A 20,108-nucleotide genomic window follows, 5' to 3' on the forward strand; every position below is an offset into this window, starting at 1 on the left:
CACCGCCAAACCGGTCATGCTGGAGGATGTTGCAGGCAGCAGAACGTTCTCCACGGCGTCTCCAGACTCTGTCACGTCTGTCACGTGCTCTGTGAAGAGCACAGTGCGCCAGTGGCGAATTTGCCAATCTTGGGGTTCTCTGGCAAATGCCAAACGTCCTGCACAGTGTGGACGTCGGGCCCTCATACCACCCTCATGGAGTCTGTTTCTGACCGTTTGAGCAGACACATGCACATTTGTGGCCTGCTGGAGGTCATTTTGCAGGGCTCTGGCAGTGCTCCTCCTTGCACAAAGGCGGAGGTAGCGGTCCTGCTGCTGGGTTGTTGCCCTCCTACTGCCTCCTCCACGTCTCCTGATGTACTGGCCTGTCTCCTGGTAGCGCATCCATGCTTTGGACACTACACTGACAGACACAGCAAACCTTCTTGCCAAAGCTCGCATTGATGTGCCATCCTGGATGAGCTGCACTACCTGAGCCACTTGTGTGGGTTGTAGACTCCGTCTCATGCTACCACTAGAGTGAAAGCACCGCCAGCATTCAAAAGTGACCAAAACATCAGGCAGGAAGCATAGGAACTGAGAAGTGGTCTGTGGTCACCACCTGCAGAACCACTCCTTTATTGGGGGTGTCTTGCTAATTGCCTATAATTTCCACCTGTTGTCTATTCCATTTGCACAACAGCATGTGAAATTTATTGTCAATCAGTGTTGCTTCCTAAGTGGACAGTTTGATTTCACAGAAGTGTGATTGACTTGGAGTTACATTGTGTTGTTTAAGTGTTCCCTTTATTTTTTTGAGCAGTGTATATTTGTGAGAAACAAATTCTTGATTTGATATTAGATGTATTTATGGATGAGGTGTGTGTTATCGTGTTGCTTTATTTTTTGGTAGTTAATTATTTTCTTTTGTTGGAATTGAAGAAGCAAACATGTTGACAATATAATCTTTAATGAGTAATTATTTTCTTGATACAGTATCAAGGTTGCGTTTAAAAGGATCAGTGTCAGGAAAATAATAAGAAATAGACAAGCAAAACTTAGTCAATAACATTGCACCGTGTCCCATCAGCTCTAGTAAAACAATAATATCAAGGATAAATAAAAAAACATAAAACTCCTTTGTGTCTTTCCTTTTTTTAAAGTAGATTCTGCCATCTCCAAAGAATGTTGGTAAACAAAAGCAACTCAGCAGCAACAATCATGACCTTACAGTGAGCTATGCAATATTTTCTGACAAAATTAAAATTATACATTCTGGGTAGTATTGATATTTAAGTTTATACAATATAATTTGACTTCATATAAAATCACCCTAGAGACAAGAATACCCTCCAAGCACACTGTTAACAGGTCTATTATCTAGGAGAAAACCGATGAGAATTGTATGTAGGGGTGTAGCTGCTGCCAGACACTTTGGAGGAAGCAGGGAGCATAAGTAGACCAGACTGAGGATCTGTCTTGCAGCGGGCCATCGCTTGCTTGTAGTTGATTTTATCCTTTGTTGTGGGGTCGATGATTTCCTTGGCGTAGTTGTACTCATCCTGAAGCTCTCTCATCATGGTGCTGTCAATCATCTTGGCTCCCATGGCCTCCTGTATGCCCACACGATCCGTGTTGTTGGGATTTACCAGCCCTCCCGTCAGGTGTTGCACCTCCATGTAACGCAGGGCAGTTTCTTTGGGCATCCAACCTTTCAGGACGGCCTCTCCCACCGACAGGCGTTCTCTGGTCGTGGGGTCCTCCACGCCAGTGTAGGCTTTCTGGGCATTGAGTAGACTCTGCAGTTGGCTCGACTCGATGAGGTCCCTCTCGGCTGCTTTGTGGATTGAGTATCTCTCCTTGTTGCTGATGTCAACGATGCCCCCTGTAGCAGCCTGTGCTTCCAACAGCTTTTGTGCCGTGCCGCTTTCGATCAGCTTGCGGGCCACTGCACTGCGTATGGAGAAGCATGTGTCGGTGTTTGTGTCAATTACACCAGCGATAGGATATCTTTCCTTAGGGGCAGGAACAGGGACGCTGCTTGGGGACGACTTTAGCGAGGATGCTGGCTTTGATGTGATTGAGTTGAACTTGGGCTGTTTTTCTTTTTCACCTGCGACAAGGAGTGCAAACTCTGAAATGGGCATTTTCCCATCCTTGTATTTTTGCAGATCATACTGGGTCAGTTTTCCATCTCTCAAGGCATTTTTGATAGAGTACTGCTTGCCGCTCTTGCGATCCTGCAGCACAGAGGTCTCCCCATTAGGTCCCATGGAAGTTATTTCCTCCCAATCGCACTCCAGCTCTTGCAGATGCATGTACTGGGTACGCTCGATCAGTCCCTGCAGGTAAGCTTCATATGGCGATAGTTCTTTGCCAGTATCAGGGTCCAAGATGGTGATTTTAGTGGAGACGTTGGTCTCCTTTGTCTGGGTCTCTTTATGGTCTTCCTTCTCCTTTTCCCTCTGGAGTTCCCTGATGATGTTGTCTCTCTGGTGGATCGTGTCTTTCTCGTCCAGTATCTCCCTCTCCAGACGCTGCACGTCAGACTCCATCTTGACGCTCTTTTGCCTGTTGATCTGGCTTCTCTCGCTCATCAGCTTGGTCTGCTGCTGGAATGATAAGCTGATGTCTTGCCTCTCAGACTCCAACTTCTTCAGCTCCCGGGTGAGGTTGTCTTTCTCCCTCTGCGAGGCGTCCCTGGCCAGAATGAGACTTGTCTCCTCCCGAGAAGAGCCCGACTGAGTGCCATTCAGTCGGTTGAGTTTGTCAGAGAGCTGTTTGATTTTTTCCTCCAGGTCCTGCCTGGCATGTTTCTCCTGAGACACCAGGCCCTTCAGGCGGTATCTCTCTGCTTCTACAGCCTGGTCTTTCGCCACCCGGATCACCTCTTTGTACACCGTCTTCTCTACGGCCTTTTCTCGCTGAAGGAGCTCAAGCTTGACATTGGTGTTCCTGATGTTTCTCTGAATATTCAGGACGTCATTGGTTTCCTTGTCCATGTCTGAGCGAAGACCGTTGGTCATCCTCTCCAGTCTAGGGTCTCTCTCAACTTTCAGGACCTCCTCGACAATGATACTCTCCTCGATGGGCGGTGGGGCATTCTCCAGCTCTTTGATGCGCAGTTTGATCTGTTTCAGTTCAGACTCCACTTGAATCTTCTTCTGATGTTCGTCACTCTGCTTTAGGATGTTCTCCTTCTCCTCCACTAAGGTTTTAAGTTTTTGCATCTCAAGCTCTAGCTGCCGGCGGGACTTAACCTCCTCATCAAGGCTCCTGCCAAGCTTATCATGCTCAACTATCTGCTTGGGGTCCTTCTGTAGACGCACCACCTCCTGCACCACCACTGTTTCCTCTGGCTTTTGTCTCTCCAGCAGGATGTACTTGTTTTGCAGGTCAAACACCATCTCCTCAGTGGTACGGCGGCGCTGTTGCTCTTCGCGTAACTCCTTTCTCAGCCGATCTGCCTCCTTCTCCAAGAGCGGATCATCCTCATACTTGAAGATATCTTTGGTCATCAGCTTTGTCTCCACCATGGATTTTTCGGCTTTCCACTCATCTCTCTCTTTTCTCAGGAGGTTAATCTGGTCCTCTACGTTATTGTAAGTACGGTGCAGATGGTTCACCTGATCATTGAGCCTCTGTATCTCTCTTTCGTTCTCAGGGCTCCTCTCCTCTTTCACCACATCTTGGATGACTTCCTTCAGCTCCACCTTTGGCTTCTTGGAACGTAGGGCTTCCAGATCGACCATGATTAGAGTGATCTGGTCCTGTAAGTCAGAACGCTGCTTGTTGAAGTCTTGAACATCTTTCTTCAGACGCATTATCTCCGACTCTGTTTGTGGATCTATGCGGTAGATCTCATTGACAATTTCCTTGAGTTCGACCTTGGGCTTCCACTGCCCCACCTCGCTATACCGAATTCTGAGCTGAGAGACCTCTTTGAGCAGAGTGTCTGTCTCAATTTTCTCTCCCTCTAGGCCTGATCGAAGCCTCTTGGATTCATTGATGAGCTCAGGGTCCTGTTCGACTTTCTTCACCTCCCTGGTGACCACCTTGGGCTGAATGGTGGGAATGATCCTCTCCAATGCATTGATCTGGCTCCTCGTTTGGAATATCTCGTCATTCAGAGTCTTGCTCTTGTTGCCTTCATCTGTGATTTCCTTCTCAAAAGTTTTAACAGCCTTGAGCATCTCTGGATCCTTCTCCAATCGAATCACCTCCTTTTTCATAACCTTCTCCCTGATGTTGGGTCTTGTAGCATTCAGGATGGTGACCTCTGTCTTCTGTTGAATGACTTCTCCCTCTTTTACTCGAACCTCATTCTTTATCTTGCCGATCTCATCTTTTAACTTGGAGGCTTCTACATCCAACTGAGGATCTCTCTCAAACTCAGTCACCTCTCTAGTCACCAGTTTGGGCTTGATGCACTTGAGGTCGTCCCCAAAAGTAGCGATTTTGATTTTCACACCCTCGATCTCACCCTGGGTACGGCTGCGCTTCAAGGCCTCTTTGTGGATTTGGTCCTCCAGATCTTTTAGGTCAGTTTCCAGTTTAGGGTCGCGGTAGTACTCGAGCACCTCCTTCTCCTCAACTCGATGCATCCCTTTACGGCTCTTCAGAGACAGCATCCTGGTCTTGAACGTTTCCACGTCAGTCTCAGCACGGCTGCGTCTATCGCTCTCCGCACTCAACTCTTGCTGCAGGCTCTTTATGTTCATGGTTGATTTTATGGTTGGTTCTATGGATTGTTTGTCATGTTTCTGCAAAAAGTAAAACAAAAAAAGCATAGTTTTAAAAGCAATTTCAGGGAAAATACTTCAACATTTTCATAATTCTGTATCCTAAACACATTCAATTGATCAAAATTGGCAGTGGGAAAGAAGTTATGTGTAGCTAGATTTTCCAACTCACCTGAGCGATGAGGTTCTTAGCAAAGCCCATCTGATTGAGCAGCTGGTCATTCTCAGCTGACGTTTTAGCATAGTGGTTCACCACAGCCTTTTCCTGTAATACACAAAGAAGCACAGTCATCCTTCAGCTCACAGTGCTCAAGAAAACATGCAGGAAAACATGATGCGCCCTACATTGGTCGGCATAGAAGTGGATAAACATGAATGTAATTTGTGTCTATTGACTTCCATTCTTTATGTATTACCTGGTTCTGCACACTATCAGCAAGGGTGGAGGTGTGATGTTTTTTGGAATCTTTGGCTCCCACATTATCGAGGGTGCTGCTGTATTTGTCAGTGTTGACCTCATATTCCTGCACAAGCAGTTGAAATAAAGATTTTATTATTCAATATCCAAATATCTGTTACACAAATAAAAGGTTTATCATGATGCGGTAGGATAATGTAACTTAATCGGAGTCTTACATTGAGGATATTCTGCAAATCTTGGGAAAGGTCAAGCACTCTGTCCAGGTCGTCTCCCTTCCTCTTGATGTCATCCACCACCCTCTGCAATAAAAATTACAAAATTAAACTTGATTGCATAATATGTGTCTTACAATGATATTTTAAGAATATCACCAACAATTTCAGAGCGTCTTGACACACAACACAAACAAACTGACCTTCTGGGAGGTCTGCTTGGAGTTGACCTGTGATAGGTCATCGCTGGGGCTGATCTTGTTGTCAGGCAGATTTTTCAGGAAGAAGTTCAGAGATTTGCTTGTGTTCTGGAATTCCTGGTTCTTGCCTGCAGCCTCTTGCAAGAGGCCCTCTCTGAGACAGAAAAAACACAATGAAAAACACTTTTGTGGTGACAAACTGAAAATAATTATTTTCATCTGACGTTCGAGCAAACAAATGAACTATTTTGATACCATATATTTGCAGACATGGTGTGTGTAGTCAACATTAGCTAACAGACAAAGTGGCCCTGTGCTCACCTCTCCTTCAGCTGGTTGTTGACGTTAGAGTAGCGGTTCTGTAGTTGTTTGACCTGGGTCCCCTGGCGATGGATGTCTGGGCAGTACTCCTGGTAGCCCTGCTGCAGGGAACTACACAGCTGCTCACTGGTCTCCAGGTCCTGGCCCAGCTTCTTCAGTTCATCCTGAGAGCCCACCACATCCTTACGCAGACTCTGTAGAGAACAGATATGATAAATATGTGTCCTGGTGGGGTGATTTTTAGCTAAATTAGAAGGGATGACTGATATGTGCAGTCAAATGATATAGTCCTTTATTACTTCAAGGCAACTACTAGGGTATTCTCTGGTCCAATTTGTTCAAGGATACTGTAGAATCTATTTGGTTCTCTTAAGAAAGTTGACGTGTGTCCAAAATGGCACACTAATCCAAGGCAGTGTAGGCAATGGTCCTGGTCAAAAGTATTTCACCATATAGGGAATAGGGTGCACTGGTAATGTCCTACCCACCTGGATCTCCTGGGTGCGGGCCTGAATAGCATTGGGGACATCTGGGATAGGGCCATCCTTATTCAGCTTTTCCTCAAAGCCAGAGACGATGCCATCCACTTTCTTGATCTGCTTCTCCAGGTTCAGAGATGCATTAGCCCTATAGAAGAAATGGCAAAAAAAATAAAATAATTAACAGCAAGATCTGCTGTTAGATTCTATTTTCTGATAATATCATATCGCTAAGACAGGTGATCGGTGATAATGTACGTTTGTAAAACGGTCGTACTTCTTGTTAAATAGGTCGGCCAGGGCTGCGATGCCATCTTGCTTGTCCTTGGCAGCTTGAAGTTTGGCTGCAAGGCCTTTGGAGACGTCCTTCTCCAACTTCGGCTGCTCCATAGCTGCCAGAGCTTCTGCTGCTTTCTACAAGAGATACAACCACTATATCATTAGGATCAGTACCATCCTCACCAACAATAGCATAACTATCATCATCCTCATCATCGCCATTAGACTCATCATCATTGTCATCATCATCTTTAGGAGGCACGAATCCATCAATGTCAATCAATCTATAATTATTCCGATTTAGCTAGTTTACCAGCATGAAGATATATTGTACAGTTACAATGGCTGGTAGACATGCTTTCTATCTATCAAAAGTAGTGGAATAGGGTGCCATTTCGGTTGTCCCCTTAGACTGTGCCTGAGGCTGGTCTAGTGGGTAATGCGTCCTGCAACAAATATCACCCCCCAGCATGGGTACGAATCCCGGCTCCACCTTTACTCTCTTTCTCCCTCCTTCTCTGTCTCCTTGCTCATTTCTACTTGTATCTGTCTCAATAAAGTTAAAAACAAGACTCTCTCTCTCTCTCTCACCTCTTGCTCCTTCAGCCTCTTGGCCAGGTCGGTGGTGGGGTCACTGCGGTCCAGCGGGGCCCTCAGACGGCTCAACATGCTCTGCTTGGCTTTGACCAGGTCCTCATCCAGCTTATCCAGCTGACCAGCCACGGCTTTAGCTTTGGGGTTGGACGGTGGGGCTATGTGGGGGACACAGGGCAATGATAATCTGGCCTAATTAAAAGTAGTGCACTATGTAGGGAATAGGGTGCCATTTTATCTGTTGCCTTAGTTAATTTCACACATTGTATATGTACACATGTCCCATAAATAGACTTTGGCTCGGGGTTTACATGATGTGATGAATTGAATGTGATATCACAATGTGGTTTAGGGACCATGTTGAATCAAAAGTTTGAGAAGCCATTTCTCCTTATTTACAGTTAATGATCATAGCAGTAACAGTAGCAGTACCAGAGTTATTTGGAAGGCTTTGTTTTGGGGTACTGGGATTAATAGAGCAACTTTTTCCTCACCTGTGTATACGGGTTTCTCTTCGACACAACGGATCTTGTCTTTCATTGTGCCTAAATAAACAGCCCTCCTCTTCTTGATGTCGTCAAGCACATCACCATGTCTGGCGCACACAAACACACACACACACAAAAATCATTAGAGCAGACATTTTAATTCACAAAATTGATGTGTTATTGTCCATATGCATGTCATATAATTGACATAAATGACATATTCTCCTGTTGCTTACAGGTCTACGGAGGCAATGGCCTCTGGGTCAGGGGGTGGGATCAGGAAGCAGACCCCCGGAAAGGTTTTGGTTGCCCCACTGCTGGTCAATACGTTCCAGTTCTCAACGTCTGAATTCGACTTGAGGGTGAACTTGTCCCCTCGAGTGAGTTCAGCCTAAAAGAACACAAAGAGAACTTTCCTCAGAATGGATCACATGGAAATATTCCTTTTCATCTTACAAACACAATGCCCAATACTGAGGTATCTAGGAACTTTAATGTACTTTAGTGAGTTCCATAGTTACAGTAATGTTTGGTTTTGTGATGTTTACATGAGCCTACATTACGTTGCATGCCTTGACACACCTCTCAGTGCAGTGGTAGAGCATTCTATTCTATTCTAGTAGTCACATCATTGCTTAGTAGCTTTATCAAAGATTCTACAGAGGTTTGGAACCCACTTTGACTTCATACCGTAACCTGTGGTGGAGGCTCCAGGACAGGGTCAAAGTTAAAAGGTGAGAGGTCAGAGCAGCTGGTCATACCTTCTCAGTCTTCCAGTCACAGAGGGAATCCACGGTGGTGGACCTGGTGGGCGGGCAGCGGCGCAGCTTGAGGGGGGCGATGGTGGTGCTCCTCTTCCTCAGGTCAGCCAAGAGCTGCTCGTTACGTTGCACCGTGCTCTCCTCCGCCTGAGAGAGAGAGAGAGATGGAGAAAGAAAGAGAGAGAGAGAAGGAGAGAGAGTGGTAAAGCCAAATTGCGGAATTAGGACCACCTGCATTGCATTTCGACATTAACCCTTTTTCTTCACATTATTTACATAATGTAGTAGTAATGTCATGATAACGTTTGATAATATGTGAAAAAAATGTCATGTCTTTAGAAGTGAAGTGTTAACACGCACACTACCATTTATTTCTCTATTGTGGTGCAGGGAGTTAAAGCCCAAAAATTGACATTGTAGAAAAAGAATGGTGTTGAAAATTGTTTTTTGTACATGCATTATACATTGATAATAAATGTGCAGAGGTAAAAGCATGAGTTTGATTTTTTTTGGTTCAATATGAAATGCAATGTAGCATCTTTATGATTCATGGTTGTGTTGAAAGTTTACTGCGCAAGTTAACACCGAAGATTCAGTGAGATTGAAACTGCATCCAGATGTACAATAGATATCAGTGTTCACATCCTGGCATTACCTATATTTGTATTTGTTAGTGTATTTGTGTGTGTGTGTGTGTGTGTTATCGGAGAGGCTGGGAAAAAAGCAGAAGACAAATTTCCATCTAGTATGGACTAATAAACCATGTCTTATCTTACCTCCAGTTGCAGAGTCATCGCTGAGCCACTCTTCCCAGTTGTGCCTTCCACTTTCTTCAGGCTAGAGTTGAGTTCACTCAGAGACTCCGATAGTGTCTCCACATCTAGTTGGTACTGAACAGGGACACAGACAGACAACACATCAGAACATGGTATCTTTTTCACATACAGTATCTTTGACCTATCCAGGTTACTGATCATGCTGCAGTTTGAATGTCTATGGTAATGTGCATAGGGACATTTCTGGTTCAAAAACAAACAGAAGATACCCTTTCCATTCTGACAATAAAGACGGAAATCAGAATATTATTCTAAGCGGATGTAGATACTATGAAGCCTTGTTAATGTATTCTGAGTGACATTTACCTTCTTGAAATCCTCTATGTAATCCAGATGGGTCTCTTGGCAGATGCACAGGTTGAGGAACTTCTGCCACTCATTCCGCAAAGAATCTCTCTGAGCCTGAAACAAGTATAAAGATGACGGCATCACGTAAAAGGAAAATCTCGATATCTTTCAGGAACATTTGTAAACTTGGTGGACCTAAATGTAGAAGTCTAATCTCTAGAAGAGTGATTGATTCTTGATTGAAGACAATGTAAAATGGTAATAGTCGGGAGGTGTACTTAAAGTTTGAATTGGTTTTTGGCATGTACCTGTATTGTGGTGCTGGCCGGGTGCTTCAGCTCAATGAGTCGATCTCCATCATCCTGGAGTTTGTTCACATCACTTTCATGGGACAGCAAGCTGTTGTTCTTGAAGTTCTGATTGAGATAAAATGAAATATGATGCCCCTGAACATGTCTCATTCAGTAATGGAAAATTAAATGTACATACATGCCAGAAACCTACGAAGCACCTCCTCAAGCAACATTTTCATACTTTATTGTTATATTAAGTCTTATTGACATTGAGTGACACTCTATTTGACCCCTAAGATGGACTCTCACCTCGTACTGTCTGCGGACGTCCGGAGGGTCCAACATGTGGTCGCTCCAGTCCTGTTTCAGGATTTTTGTCTGTTCGTCTCCTAGATAAGTCAGCTCCTTGTTACAGCCCTGCATGTAGTCATACAGACTGCTTAGGTAGTGGTGCCGCCATTTTGAATTGTCCTGTGGGAATAGAACAATATTCTATAACAACTGTAAAGAGTCACACCAAAAAGAGAACATATGTTACAATTACTTTTAGGTTGAAAGTGAAATCCCACCGATCCCATCAGAGGAGGCTGGTGGGGGGAGCTATAGGAGGTTGTAACGGCTGGAACGGAATAAATGGAACGGTATCAAACACATCAAACATTTGGAAACCACATGTTGGACTCTGTTCCATTTATTCCATTCCAGCCATTACAATGAGCCCGTCCTCCTATACCTCCTCCCACCAGCCTCCTCTGGATCTCATAGTACCCATATGATAACTATGACTTACCAAAAGGTTGTTGTATTGTTTCTTGATGGCAGCATACTCCTCCTGAAACACAAATGAATTGTCGTCATGTTCACTAGCTACAAGATGTTAAATTCATCGTCACGGAGATGAGAGCGTTGAAGAGGTTACCTTGGTGCTGGTGGAGCTGGGGCTGAGCTGAGAGCTGTAGGCCTCGATCTCCTTGTGCAGTATGTTGTGGGCAGCGATCTGCTTCTTCAGGTCAGCCATGGTGGGCCCATACTCTTCTGTGTTCACCTCCCTCTGAGAGACAGACACAGAACAGTATGGTCAGTCATGGACACAGTTAGACTCAGAAGAAAACTAAAGAGGCTTTATGGTAGTATGCATTCTTATGGGGCATCTTAAATGAACATGAACTGTAGGATAACGATGAACTGAACGTTTTGTACTGTTGTGTTAGTTGTTGTGTTGCGTACTGTTGTGTTAGCTAAGTCAGTCAGTATATAGTACAACTGAAGTAAATGTCAGCTTGGATTGGTCAACAGAACAGTTTGTCAAGGGGATGAGTACCATGATTTTATAAGGATGTTTACAATAGGGAGGCTTGGTCTTAAGTTAGTTGCCAAAGAAGAAGAGGACACTTGATTGTACCTGTTTCTGATTGAGCACTGAAGCCCAGTCGATTCTGGGCTTCAGCTCCACATCGTTGACAGGCTCATAGATGTCCCGATAGAAGGCACAGTCTTTCAGCCAGCGGTCATGAAGGTGACGGACACTGGAATGACCAAAAGGTTGAGGGAGGGAGGGGAAAATGCATTTAGTATGTTTAGCATGAGCAGGATAACAAAGAGAACTGGCAAGAGCAACACATTTTAGTAAATAAATCAGGCTGGACTTCACTGTATCCCCCAATGATCAAATGTCTTACAGGGAAAGATGGAGTTCTGCAAAGACTAATCTTTTTGAAGCAGCTAAAGAGCCCAAATGATATCAGTGTTCATAAGAGATATCCCACTAGGCACACACTAGTTGAATCAACGTTGTTTCCACATCATTTCAATGAAATTGTGTTGAACCAATGTGGAATAAACATTGAACTGACGTCTGTGCCCAGTGGGATGGGCCTAGAAGAGGTCACTCACTCGCTCTCTATCTCGCTGCCTTGGGGGTGTTTGTACTTCTTGGCCTTGTCCACATCCAGGAAGAGGTCATTCAGCAGGCCCTCAGCCTCAGACAGGTTGCTTGCCACCACTTTCTGGTGCTGGAGGGGCCGGTTTTTCTTCTCATTCTCTGCATCCTACATGGCAATAGGGATGAAGACAGTAGATGAGTCAAGAGAACGAACAGTGGCCAGAATTGAAGTCCATGGACACACTATTATGTAGAGAGAAAGAGAGAGAGACCGTCAGTATGTGTTCTCACCACAGCAAGTAGCTCTTCGGCCCGGAGGACATCTTTCTCCACCTGGTCGGAATTCTTTTGCATGCGTGCAATCACCAAGGCCAAGTCATTGGTTGTGGAACTGTTTAGAGGGCAGAGGTTACAGATCAGATTTAGAAAAATAGCAAAGAAGATACAAAATGCAAAGAGGCAGAGAGAGGAATGTGGAAATGGAATCTCTGTCTGAATCCTATCAATCATTTTTTAGTTTTGGACCATTTACGAGCACCTCAGTTGTTGTCCTTGACTTAAGTGACCAATGAAGGTCAAGGTCCTAAACATTTAAGATGGACGCTGAGGCCATTATCCTTATGTAAGCTATCCAGTTACAAAACCTAACACGCAAAATCATTAGATATAAAACCACAGGCTAACAAATAGATAGTGACACAGACAGAGTAGATGTGTGTGAAGATGTCCTCTACGTGAACTAACTTCCCTTAGTCCAAAATCAACACTTTGTCCAAGACTAACAAAAGTCCAAATGTATGACCAGGACCAGGAGTTCTTTGTGACTTGACCAGGAAGAACTCTGGGCCATAGTTAGAACCTATAACTAGGGCACTGAGTTCTTGATGTTCAGGAAAAACTCCTGGCCCTACATAAGACAACACTCTTGAGCTGAAACCAATGTGAGTCCCAAAAAGGCACCCTATTCCCTTCATAGTGCAGTACTTTTGACCATGTCTCTGGTCAAATGTAGTGCACTACGGAGGGAATAGTGTGCCATTTGGGACGTACACCAATGGTCTCTAGCGGTGACGACCTGGGATCAACAGGAGGGTGAATCACTTCCACTGTCCCACCTGAGAATTCCCAAAACGCTGTTTGTTTGTCTCTCTCAACTATTTGTTTGTCACTCTGTCACTCCCTCTGTGTGACTGTGACTACCTGTATTTCTCTCTATCTGCCCAACTAGTGGGTACTCTCCCAGGGCAGTGTTCAAGGTAGAGCATTGATCTCCAGAGAGGGTTGGAAGTGTCTTGAATACTTCTCCACAGCTTTGAATCCAGGCTATTCAGATTGCCTGATAAACTGGAAAATACTGTACGTAAAGGGCGTCTTACCAACTTCATCTGAGTTGGGATCAATTCATTTCACCAATTCAGGTGATATACAGCGCATGTGTAGAAAATAGTCCACTACTTTAACTGTGTAGTTGAATTTGCTGAACTGACTACATTTGACGACCCCAACATGTTTGCCCATGTTCCTTTTAACCTAAGGAGCCATTTTGAAATGAAAGTGTTGTTATCAACAGTAAAACATGTATTATGATGTAATGAGATTATGCCTGTACCAGAAGCATACGATGACAGATTCAGTAATCTGTAGATCTGTGTTCTCACGTCAACCTGTCCCTATGGACCAAACCAGCACTGAAGTGATAAGTCACTAACCTCCCCTTTAAATACAAGCACTACAGGACTCACAAACCTCCCCTTTAAACACAACTATCCCTCCAATGACAACTTCTACAGGTGATGGACCGGGTGAAATATTTAAGTGCCTTAAACACATTAAATGCAGGCCCTAGATTTTACACGAATGCCCTCCACCATAACTAAGATAGACCTACTATACCAAAGTATCTTCACTGTGATTAAATGCAGTTGTACTGTAGCACCCTTCACAGTGCTGATACAGATGTTTCAATTGTGTTTAACAGAAAGACAAGCAGTCTATCAATCAGACAAGGACAGACGTTCCCTTTAAATATCCCATTTGCACCACCGTGGCGAGAGGGTGAGCCAACACCCACAGGCCGTGGAGAAACCAGCTGAACAGCACAGACAGAGGCCTTATCTGCCCTGCCCTGATCAGCAGGGCCATCAGACACACCAGTGACCCTGAGGCAGGGTGAAACCAGTGGCACTCCTCTCACTCTGAATGGTCATTGCCTCTACCTTTCATCTCAGCCCAGGTGTCGTGCATGGATACTATAAGACAATCACCCTGTTATTATAGCGTCACAATGACCAACTAACACACCTTCCATGTATTCACGCTTCAAGCATTTTCCTTCCTATCTTTCTCATGGGAGTCTTTTCACCAGTGTTACACCCATAGACTTACAGGTTACATCTCCATTAACATCAGTCTCCATTGGCTCAACATGAACACCAACCATCCTGGTGCTAAGCTGCCTATGCCGAGGTCAGGTTTGATTTTCAGCCTTAGGGAGGCTCAAGTGATTCATATTTTTCTATAGGGCGACATTTGATTTATCGCTAATTTAGGCCTACAGGCTACGCTGTTGATGATGCATTGACACAGGAGTCATACTTGATTGATGGATGAACATAGGAACAAATATGTGTATCAATCTACCTTATATAAGTACTGTATGTCCTACTCTTTCGTGGTAATGGAGAAATCTTGATGCCATCGTATATCCCTCCACGGGGAACGTTATAATGACGTGAATAGTCACCAAATCAATGTTAATCTAATGAGCCGTACCGTTTGATAAACGCCATCAAATTTTATAATCTGTTTTACGGGACCTGAAAACACACACACACAGGTGACTGAGACCCTCTACTGCTTCTCCTGAGCAAATCTGACCTAAGGCCACATAAAAACCCCGCAAAACCTACAATAACATCAAGACAACCAAAGAGACAAACAACATTTCTCTTCATATCTTTACATAGAACAAAGTTCGTCTCTTGACTACAACAACATGCCAAAACACACAGTAAACCATCTATTTTCCAATCTCCATTATCTAGGAGTTAGGAATGAAATAAACAAAGGAGATTCCAGAGGATTCTATGAGAAAGAGGGCAACACAGCAAACACAGGAAATATGAAACAAATCCAAGTTTAGGAAAAAGGAGAGGAAAGGAGGTAGGAGGTAGGGTTAAGGAGGTTGCATGACCGAGTTTGCTATCGTTCCTTAAAGACTCACGTGGTGATCTTGCTGGACCCCTTCACGGTAGTACCCTCCTTCTTCTTGAACATCCTGGATCTTTTGGTGAGTGGAAGTTCCACTCCACGGACAGAACTCAAGTCTCTCTGGTCCCCTTACACTCTCTGTTCCTCTCTCGCTGTCACAGATAAGACACACACTCCCTGTGCGTATTTTAGTGTGTGTCCCTGTTGGTGTCAGCACTGTGATTAAGCTGACTGAAAGCGTACCTGTGCCCCTCCCTGTTAACAAGTGTGTCGACTCAACACCCAGACAATCTATTTAGTTCCACAGGACCGGGCCAACCTGTTCTACACACTCCTCCTTCTCCTCACTCACCTCTCTAGTTCAACCCTCCCCGTTCATTAGTTGACTGTCACTCATTGAGGTTTTCTAAAGTCACTGTCGTTATTTTGCTAGGGAGTTAGTCTGGAGAAACATTCAATTTCTATAAGGATCAGTGTAGAATAACACATGGGCTTGTGGGTAATTAGATACTAATAAGTAGTGGAGGTACTGTAAACCTTAAACATGGCAAGATGAAGTACAATCCTATCTTTGTGGATGCCTGTGTACTCTGTTCCTATAGTGTGTGTGTGTGTGTGTGTGTGTGTGTGTGTGGTGGTGTGGGGGGGGGGGCACCAGCTCCAAGGGGGGGAAAAGACTAAAAACACCAGCTCCAAGTGATTTTAATTTTGGAAATCTGTTCCCAAGTATTCCCACGCATAATAGAGAGACACGTGATCATCTGCAAACATAAGAAAAGTTTGAAATGATGTTTTAGTGAAATATTTCTGTTTGGGCTTCTTGTGGTCAATTTGCAGTTTATAAATTATTTGTAATTATGTTCCGGCCGCCCGACCATCCACTCAAGAAAAAATAAAATAAATAAATAAATAAATAAAAATGTCGGCCCTCGGCAGATAGATGGTTTACTGTGTGATGATCCCTGTTGTAACATAATCCATTTCCAAGTATTACATTGATTTTAAAAAGCAACAAAAATCTTTCTGAATCAAAGTTCAGAATGTTAGAATGTATCCAACAGAGAAATGATATTTTACACCATAAGAAAATTGGGTCTGTTATACACATTACCAGTACATATTCCTTACAGTGGGCTTCAACCAAGCTAAGCTTTCACAAATGTTGCTACGGATACAGGTATCCTGTGTGTGTATTTTCTTTACTTCTGCCCTATTCACAGGTGCCGCCAATCAGTCGCCAATCAGAAGACACCTGCTCCTTTTCCCTTACCCAATCACATCCCCTTCCCCTTTGTTTAAAAACCCAGTCAGTTGTTTTCTCAATAGCTCTCTGTTTCAATCTCTTGCTATCTCTCTCTCTCTCTTTGGATTGAGAGCTCTCTTTTGTTTTTGCAACTACATGTCACTTTGTCTGTTATCCTGTGAGTTTTGTTATGGTGTTTGACTGTTTGTTTGATGGTGGGAAAAGGGGGTACCAAGACAAGTCGCCCATGGGCATACATTACCCGTAGGAATACTTTGTCTAAGAACACTAGTTAGAAGTGGGCGGACCACCCACTGCATTTTATTGGTTAGTGAGTTAGCTGTTGTTGAAGCAGGTAGACTATCTTAGGGGTGTTTTTGAATACTTATTTCCTTTTCACTGAGTTATGTTACGGGTCTCGTTTCCATCCCCCCTAGACTGCAGGGCAAAAGGGGTTTGTAACAAATGTGATCTGATTTCTCTATGTGATCTTGCTTTAGTTTTTTAGAGAGACTGCTGTGCACCTTTATAAAACCAGATATCAAAGCTATTAATGCTCTATTCAATAGGTTGACCAGCAATCAACAAAGAACAGGAAAGAGGCCTAGAAAGACTTATTGGGAGTGATCTAAGACAAGGGACATCTCAACTAGTAGGCCCACCGCAAAATATTGAATCATACAAATAGTCCATACATTGATAGTGTCCTTGTTTGCCAAATGGAAGACTTGTACATTCATTCAAGATTAGGGTTTCTGCTAAGCTTATCAACAATGGGAGATGGAGAGGAATGTGGTTTGGAGACTTCAATTGCAACAGAGTAAAGTGGAGGTAGAGAGCATACATTTGTTACACGCTCGGTCACATTTTAGGGGGCTTCGCAATCAGAACTAATGTGTGATCTGTGTTTCTAATAAACCCAGAAACTCTCATGGGTTTAGTTACTCATGGGGTGAGACTAAAGGGACTTTTCTGACCAGCATCCCATTGACCACCCGACTAGACAAAATCCAAAACTAGGTTTCCATTGACGTTTTTATGTTTGACAGGGACGGATTTTTTTCTTTATTGCGACAAATAGTGATGGAAATTGTGTTTTTTGAATAAATGATAATTGCGGAATCATTTTGAAGGTACGCGGGGCACCTGAAGTAATTCTAAATGCTAGGTGGGAGGGCATACAGGCTGTCACCAATTTATTAATGCACAATTTGCCTAAATGGCTGTTTTTTATCAACACTAGACAGTTCAATGGAAACGAACATTAGCAGGCAATTGTCGCATCTATTTTCTATGCAAACTTTATAAATGTTGACACTGGAGAAGTTAATGGATACATAGCTAACTGACTCTTAACTTATTCCCAACCTTAACCAAACCCTTAATCCTGACCCTAACCTTATCCTAATTTTAACCAATTCTGAAATTAAATATCGGTTTGCACGCCTGCCACATCCCCTTAATTTTTCCTTTACTCATGCCATACCGCGAAAGGACATTCAGATTTCTTTTTTTATTGTTGATAGATTGTTTACCCCATTCCTTTTGATGGCCGTTTGATTTTTGTTAACTATTTTTTGTTTGATCTGCCTAGTTTGCCTTGATTATTTGATTTAGTTACCTATTATTTACTGAACTTTTTTTTTGATTTATTGAATGTTTTATTTTCCTTCGATTTTATCTAAATAGTTTTAAAATGTTATACTGAAAAAATATGTATATATATGCAACAATTTCAACGCTTTTGAGTTACAGTTCATATAAGGAAATCAGTCAATTAATTAGGCCCTAATCTATGGATTTCACATGACTAGGCAGAGGCGCAGCCATGGGTGGGCCTGGGAGGGCATAAGCTCACCCACTGGGGAGCCAAGCCCAGCGAATCAGAATTATTTTTTCCCCCAAAAGGGCTTTATTACAGACAGAAAGACTCCTCAGTTTCATCAGCTGTCCAGGTGGCTGGTCTCAGACAATCCGGCAGGTAAAGAAGCTGGATGTGAAGGTCCTGGGCTGGCGTGGTTACCTGTGGTCTGCGGTTGTGAGGCCGGTTGTACTTACTGCCAAATTCTCAAAAACAATGTTGGAGGCGGCTTATGGTAGAACAATTAATATTCAATTCTCTGGCAACAGCTCTAGTGGACATACCTGCAATCAGCATGCCAATTACACGCTCCCTCAAAACTTGAAACATCTGTGGCATTGTGTTGTGTGACCAAACTGCACATTTTAGAGTGGCCTTTTGTCCATAGCACAAGGTGCACCTGTGTAATGATCATGCTGTTTAATCAGCTTCTTGATATTCCACACCTGTCAGGTGGATGAATTATCTTGACAAAGGAGAAATGCACACTAACAGGGATGTTAACAAATTAGTGCCTATCATTTGAGAAAAATAAGCTTGTCGTCAGTATGGAACATTTCTGGGATATTTTATTTCAACTCATTAAACATGGACCAACACTTTACATGTTGCGTTTATATTTTTGTAAAGTATCGACTTATGTACAACCAAATAAAATGACTTTACTCATGTCATAAACAGCCACTGGGACCATTAAGGAATGATTTGCCTATAGCCTGGTTGAACTAGACTGAACATTGTGCGGTTCGGTTTAACCAGGCTATTATTTGCCCATTGATTGATAATAACCGTTACTGTTTATGCTAATTCAGGTGTTACCTGAGGTGTTTTGGTAATGCCCTCAACAAAACTCAGTTGTCACGTTGTCATACCGTGTAGGTGTTTGGGTGGAGTACAAGGAACACAAGAGATGGGTGAAACTTGGAGGAACTGCCAGCCTCAAGGTTCCTATGGTAACACTTTTGCAGTAAGAGTGCGTGGGAAAACAATAAACAGAGGTGTGTGTGATTGTGTGTATACAGGGGTGTAATACAGCAATGGTGTAATACATGTAGCCTAATACAGGGGTGTGCCACATTAACTTATTTAACGCACAGTAGGATTGTGATTAGCCATTTTATATAGATGTACATAACCCTATATAGATATGTATAGAGTAGAAGGTAAGTGATTCACCAGACAAATAGTACATCATCATCTACTCATCATACTGATGATGACTCCTGATCATGGGCTGTTATCAAACACACAAAATGACCCATACCACGAGGTTAGAATGCATTTCATGGTGTCTGAAGTGTGCATGGTGGAAGGCACATACAGGCTCGTGATGACAGAGCCCAGCTGTTGGTTACCGATTAGGGATCAAGGAAAAAAACGTTAAGTGGTGGGAGGAGGCTGATTAGCTTTGAAAGTTGTTAACATGTAGCACCTGTATGCCTGCCTGGGACAGAAACACACACACACCCAACACAGGCATCTCATGCTGCTCACACACCCACACCTGACAAGAGCCGATGATCATGAAACTACACTAAATAGGCTTCTGTGGGAGTGGCAAAAGCACTACTATAAAACTGGGTGGTTCAAGCCCTGAATGCTGATTGGCTGACAGCCGGGGTATATCAGACCGTATACAACGAGTATGACAAAACATTTACTGCTCTAATTAAGATGGTAACCAATTTATAGCAATAAGGCACCTCGGGGGGGGGGGGTTTGTGGTTTATGGCCAATATACCACGGCTTGTATCCAATTGTATCCAGGCACTCCGCGATGCGCCTAACAACCTTAAGCCGTGGTATATTGGCCATAAAACACCCCTCGTGCCGTATTACTTAATTATAAAAACAGCAGACTTATAAAGTCTGTGTGATAGAGGTTGTCAATTGAAGCTAAGCTACAGTATAAAGTCAGTATCAGTCAAACTAAAAAGTGAAAATGACAAAAAGCCAAGTTATAACATCTTGAAACGTTCAAGAGGAGTTAGGCATGAGTGAAAAAAGGACAAACTCTGG

At 43.5% G+C, this 20,108-nt stretch overlaps 1 protein-coding gene across 1 annotated transcript; it reads right to left on the reverse strand.

Annotated features, from left to right (window-relative positions):
- Positions 1–932: 932 nt before the first annotated feature.
- Positions 933–15,278, reverse strand: LOC106564908 (envoplakin). The gene is made up of 22 exons (XM_014131410.2): positions 14,999–15,278; positions 12,067–12,166; positions 11,787–11,941; positions 11,296–11,419; positions 10,813–10,944; positions 10,684–10,725; positions 10,203–10,364; positions 9,909–10,016; positions 9,619–9,714; positions 9,253–9,366; positions 8,477–8,623; positions 7,952–8,106; positions 7,722–7,822; positions 7,225–7,385; positions 6,632–6,768; positions 6,364–6,502; positions 5,876–6,069; positions 5,558–5,708; positions 5,358–5,441; positions 5,138–5,245; positions 4,894–4,986; positions 933–4,742 (listed from the first exon to the last, which is right to left on the reverse strand). The coding sequence occupies exons 1-22, from the start codon at positions 15,049–15,051 to the stop codon at positions 1,356–1,358; spliced, it is 5,943 nt and encodes a 1,980-aa protein (XP_013986885.1). The 5' UTR covers positions 15,052–15,278; the 3' UTR covers positions 933–1,355.
- Between the last annotated feature and the right edge of the window lie 4,830 nt (positions 15,279–20,108).

This window comes from Salmo salar, chromosome ssa12 (genome assembly GCF_905237065.1).
Source record: "Salmo salar chromosome ssa12, Ssal_v3.1, whole genome shotgun sequence".
NCBI classification, from domain to species: Eukaryota; Metazoa; Chordata; class Actinopteri; order Salmoniformes; family Salmonidae; genus Salmo; species Salmo salar.